The sequence below is a fragment of the Centruroides sculpturatus genome, unplaced genomic scaffold (genome assembly GCF_000671375.1).
Source record: "Centruroides sculpturatus isolate CEXI.00-Female unplaced genomic scaffold, Cexi_2.0 scaffold778, whole genome shotgun sequence".
Taxonomy (NCBI): Eukaryota; Metazoa; Arthropoda; class Arachnida; order Scorpiones; family Buthidae; genus Centruroides; species Centruroides sculpturatus.
The window spans coordinates 89,454-95,598 of NW_019385068.1; the positions used below are offsets into that span (position 1 = coordinate 89,454).

Genomic DNA, 6,145 nt, shown 5'->3' on the forward strand with positions numbered 1-6,145 from the left:
TATATATATTACTTTTATTATTATTTATAAAGCAATATTGACTGTTTTAAATATTTTTTTTAAAACTAAACAAAGGCTAATTTGTATAATTTCAAAAATAAATTATTTAACCTGCATAATGTGAGTTAGTTTTACATTAATTATTATTTTAATTACAAAATAAATGAATTAATTTTTCTAGATATTGTTTTTAAATTTTTACAGAAAAGAGATTTTTTTCTATAAATCAAAGACTTTCAATTATATTTCTAAGATACATAAAGTACAAAAAATATAATTTTTTTTTTATTCATACCCATTTAGTTGCTTGATTTAGCATTTCCTGTCTTGCTGAATCAAAAGTATGGCCTTTATTCAATTCTTCTTCAGCCAATTGAACCATTTCTTTAGCTGCCATATGAGAACCATTTGCTCTTTCAAATCTAAGTGCTGCTTTCTGAGTTTCATTCTGAAGCTTCATTAAAAAAACAAAAAAAGTCAAGTTATTTATATACTGTATATTAAAATATTTTTAAAATTTTAAATATTAAAAAAAATTACTAAAAAGTTAATAGATTTGTTAAAAAGTAATTTGTAGAAAAATTTTAAGATAAACTAATAAAAGAATTTATTAAACATTCAATACTTGATCATCTCAAGTAATTTATTTGTGAATGATAGCATTATTACTTTTATATGATGAACAATAATTTTATATGTGATAAAATAGAAAGTAAAGTTAAATAGAAAGTAAAAATTTTTGAGTTGCAAAAATTCATATTAAAAGGTTACTTTTTAGATTAAAATGTTTAGTGTGTAAAAAGAAAATAATATTTATTAATTTAAAAGAAACAGTGATTAAAATCTTAAAATTCTTCAAGTATGATTAATTATACAAGTTTTCTATATATATTATGTAATTAAACTAATTTTATTTGTGTTTTTATATCATCTGCTTTTTATAAATTTCAGATTATAAAATGAGATACATCTATCAAATTATTTCCAATATGATTATTAAGGTTCTTCATTTCTTTTAGTGATTCAAAATTGATTATTATAAAAAGATATATTTAAAAGGTTTAAATTAATAAGATGATCTTAATCATTTTATTAGTTAGATATTATGGTATTAAAAATTCACATTTATTGAAAACCAAAACATTTCTAAATTATAAGCAATCTAGCAGGTAAGCCCAGCATTGCCTGGGCAAAAAAATAAGAACGAACATTAAGATTATTAGATTATTTCGTACTTCTAACACTTCTATTATATTACATTATAGTACTGTATTTGATTTATATGAATACAAAGGTTATCTTACATAAGGGTTTATCACACCAAGTGTCTTAACACACAAGAATTCTTTATTCCTCTAATGTACACAATTTAAAAAAGTTTTTAAATGTATTAGATTGGTCACTTAAGTATGATGAACTCTTATATAAGATAACCTTTGCTATTATAAAAATCAAATGCTATAATCTCAAACATTAAAACAAAAACCATATAAAAATTTGGTTATTTTAGCCTACCATTGTCATGTTTATCACAATACTCAGATGTACAAAATGGTATAATTTCATTGGTCAAGTAGACACAAATTGAAGATATGATATCATATTTAAAAATTTTTTAAGATATTATTTTTTATTTCTAATGTTAGCTCTAACAAACTGTTTCATTCACAGCCAAATATCAAATGGTAATCCGCCAAGCAATCAAATTTCATGCAAAATGGACCAAATGTTTAAAATCAGCACCCTTGAAAACCACTTGAATCATATGTTGTGTTCACCAGTAACCTTGTATTATGTAATTTTCCTATTTGAATGCCACCCATAACACTAGGTCTGGGCTTTTCCCTTGAAGTTTTACCACAGTAATTTGAATTAATATGAATGATAATTCATACTTTAAAATCAATAACACTTCAAATACAATAACCTGATCTGAATGCGGAACAATTTCTTTAATTATTGAGTTATATTGCATTCACATACAATCCATGACTCAATTTGATCTCCATTTACCCACAATCTCAATTGTAATTGTTGCTAGTCAAACATTGATCTGTTCACACAGTCAGTCCACTTGAGAAAAACCTGGCTATTGCAAGCAATGATAAAATTGACATAACTACATGGTAAGTCACAAACACCAACAAACAAAATGGAAGTTTTGGTTAGAAATAAATACTTTTTGTTGCCATATATCTAATAATAGCCAGATCCATCGTCTCTCCAAATATCTTTTTTTATTTCTCTGTCGATATCCCAACACTTGTTCCACAGCCATCTTGTTTTTTCTCACACATGTGGTATTGTGGAAACTCTCTTATGACTAAATCTAGTTTCAAAAACTCTCTTGAGTCAATCACGATTGAAACGATCAAGAGAGGTCATACCACAGCATAGTCGCCGACCTTGATCACAATCTAGATTGAAGTGCTCAGTGCGAACAGGGTATTACAATTTGAAAAAATTGCAGACCTGGAAATTCCCACTGTTGCTGTCTGTTCTTTCTTAATCTCGAGAAAGAAGTTAGATAGATGAACATCAAGACTGGATATGGATGGCTTAAGAGCAGGAGGCCCATATTAACTATATACAAATTTCTGGTTTGCACTGGAATCAAGTTATTTCAATTCAAAAATGTTTTCCTGAACAGAATTAGATACATCTACTGCTAACAGGAAAAACACGATGTACAAGGTAAAACACTATACCAAGGGTGGGCAACCTTTTTTATAACATGGGCCAGAATAAATTTTACGTTTTTTCCGTGGGCCATAGTAGTTAATTGACACCTTGTGACCTGTAAATTTTTAGTCTGCAAATATTAAATAAATAAATAAATAAAAAGAAATTAATTACTACAGTCGACCCCCCTATAACACTGTTGATTATTCCGTTTTATATGAATTCCATGTTGTATGAGTCACTTAGATTTTACAAATGCGTGTGCCGGGCTGTGAACGGCTCACCTATTTGTAAAATCTAAGTGACTTTAAACACAATAAAAACAGCACTATGTAGTTGGATACGACAGACATTACATTTTCTAATTGCATAGCTTTTGCACATAGATTTTCTTGATGGATGATGCGATGAGATATAAATAATGTAGAAAAATTCTGTTCTCCCATTTTTTTGTTTGACTAAGGAAATGACTCCCTTATTTTTTCCTGTCATTGCTGCCGCAACACTTCAGAAAATAATATTCAATTTAAACTATACGAATTACATTGAAAAATATTTATTTATAATTTCTTCTAAACATCTTGCGGGCCGGATAGAAACTCTTCGTGGGCCGTAGCTGGCCCACGGGCCGGGGTTTGCCCACCGTTGCACTATACTATATGCAGACAAGTGCTATGTGCTACCTGTGGTAATGGCATAATAGCATGTAACAGTGTGTTTATTTCATGCTATATTATTCTCGCAGTAATTAAGTGAATATAATATATATTTTTTTTAAAATTATATCCTTTTTTGTAGGAATAATTATATAGTTTATCATTTTCTTAAATTTTCTGCCAATAGATGGCACTATGTGTAAATCATCAAATTGAATGTAGATAGAAATTAATTGATTTACAGAAATCCAATTGATATTTTGGGGTGGGATGTACAACATTATCTAAGTTAGAAGCATGTAAACGTAACTGCCAAGTTTTGTAGCAGTTGGTCAAATGGTCTAAGCATGCTTAACAAACAAACATCCTCATTTATATATATATAGATTAAAATAATATCTAACTTTGTTTACTATTAAGATTTTCAACTGTTTGAAGATCTCAAAAATTTAAAGACAGAAACTTTTAAACTCTTCTTCTCTGTGGGCACTGAGAGTCCTTGTTTTGCAAGTGAAGCCTATAAAGGGTTCAGCCAGGCCCACGATGGGTAGCTGTATGGTAAGGGATAGGAGCTAATGTATCCAGGTCAACCATTAATGAAAATATTTAAGCCAAGTGACAAAATACTATTGTACTATTATTTTACTATTTTTGTTGATTTTGCCAACTTTGTTGTCACTTTTGAATCATTACTGTAGCTACATTCTGCTGAATTTTTATATGAAACCCATAACTTTTTTATTTTGAATGTGTTCTTGCAGAATACATCCAATTGCACCAATGATCTCTTATGCAGATTCAATTACAATAGTTTTAAGTAAATATGGTAAGAAATAAAGTAGGAAGAACATAGAAAGATTCAAGTATCTTGAATATTAATTAGTCATCATTATAACTTTATTTTGCTTTTGTGGTTCTTAATTTAATGATAAGTAATTAACATTCAAAAATGCTTGAATCTTTATGTTTCTTCTATTCCATTACAGCATTTTTTACCATATGTTCTTTATTTTCAGAATATTAATCTTATAGTATAATGTAAAAAGTGTTTATGAAGCATTTCTGCAGTAGTTTTTCTATTCAATTAAGGTATTCAGTCAACCAGAAGAAAAATGCTTAAAATTAAACAGATTTTAAGCTGTAAAATACATCAACAGATTTCACTGTTCAATATGAAATATTAAGTGTCTAACCAACTATAGAAGAGTAATTTTTTCCTATATATACCAAATGCAACCTGTAGTTGATGAAAAAAACAATACTGAAAAACATTGCAACCATGGTAATTAATTACAAAATATTGCTTAATGTCAATTTTATATAAAATAGTTTCAAAACAGTCAAGTTTTATGTCAGTATGATAAAACGCTCTCAAACATTTTTAATACAAAAAAACAACCATTTATTTTGTTTAGAACTTTACAGAAACGTAAATAGTTATAGGCATGAAAGACAGTTGCTTGTAGCTAAGTTCTTAAACAGGTAATCATTAGTTTGGGAGGAACCCCTATTTTGGGTTCCTCCCAAACTAATGATTACCTGTTGAAGTTGTTTTTCTTGTTACAGTAATCTAGCTTTCATTAAATCATATTATGCTTTTCTTATTAACACCATTCAGAATATAAAAGTTCAGAAACTAACATTCAATAGAGAGAATGAACTTATCTGAACAATTTAAGAATAGTTCTTGCAAATACTTAGTACAAAAGGGAAGTTTTCATTTAAAAAATTTGAAAATCTGACTGATAAAATTCAGGGCACAAGACTGCACTATAGTATAATACATGCACTGCACAGAAATGATAAAATTGCATATAGATCAAAGTTTCATTACCATATTTAAGTATATTTGACTTTTGTTGGGAGTGCATCCTAACAAAAGTCAAAATAAAAAAATATTTCCACCATATAACAATATTATAAATAACAAATATTACAGATTTACTGAAAAAAGAAAATACAAAAAATATTTACAGTAGTTCCCTACATTTGTGAGAAACACACACATGGATGTCCACACATACTATTCTGAGAATTCAGAGAAAATACTTTGCTTTTTTACAAAATTTTTGTTATATTTTGTTGAAAATTATTTTTGCTTATTTTTGCTTAATTTTTTTGTAAAATGTATGAAATTAGAGAAGAAACTTCCTTTCTGTTAAAGTGTGATAACACCATTTTCTTCAAATTTGATAGTTACTAGTATGAGATATTCCAATACTTGTCAGCTAAACCACCCAACTTCCATCATGTGTAAAAAGAATGGAACTCGTATTTTGACAATTTTAATTGAATAAGTTCTCCATTCTCCGCTTAAAAAGGAGAGGTCACCCTCACACTTCTCTGGCAATCCTCTGGCAGTCTCCCACTTAGAAATTTGTGTGGGGCTGCAAAATCCAAAACCTCCAACACACACAAGGAAAAGGGAAAGAAATTAAAAGATAAAGAAAATACCGTCAATTTAGAAAATAATTTGTGAAAATATTATGAGATATATTATAATTAAGTTACTATGTAAACTCTCTCTATCCTATTGAAAGGAAAATTCAATAACTATACCTTAATTATTGAATCAATTTTCAATTTGATAATTAGGGTATAGTATGAAAACCTATATTAAATGGAAATTATACAATTGTATTTGTAATCTCAATTAATGTTATTATCTATAATTTTTGTAATAAATTGAATTTCCTTTTAATATTGAGTGTGTGTATGTATGTGTATATATATATATATATACACAGTAGAGCATTGATTATCCGAATACTGATCCCTAATAAAATTATACTGCAAAACAATTATAC

General features: G+C 27.9%; 1 protein-coding gene across 2 annotated transcripts in view; it reads right to left on the reverse strand.

Annotated features, from left to right (window-relative positions):
- LOC111634178 (SH3 domain-binding protein 5-like) overlaps window positions 1-6,145 on the reverse strand; it is a 71,194-nt gene that overhangs the window by 50,830 nt on the left and 14,219 nt on the right. For both annotated transcript variants that reach the window (XM_023378887.1, XM_023378886.1), the window contains exon 4: window positions 296-454. In XM_023378887.1, coding sequence (XP_023234655.1) covers window positions 296-454 — 159 coding nt within the window. The remainder of the gene's footprint in view (window positions 1-295; window positions 455-6,145) is intronic.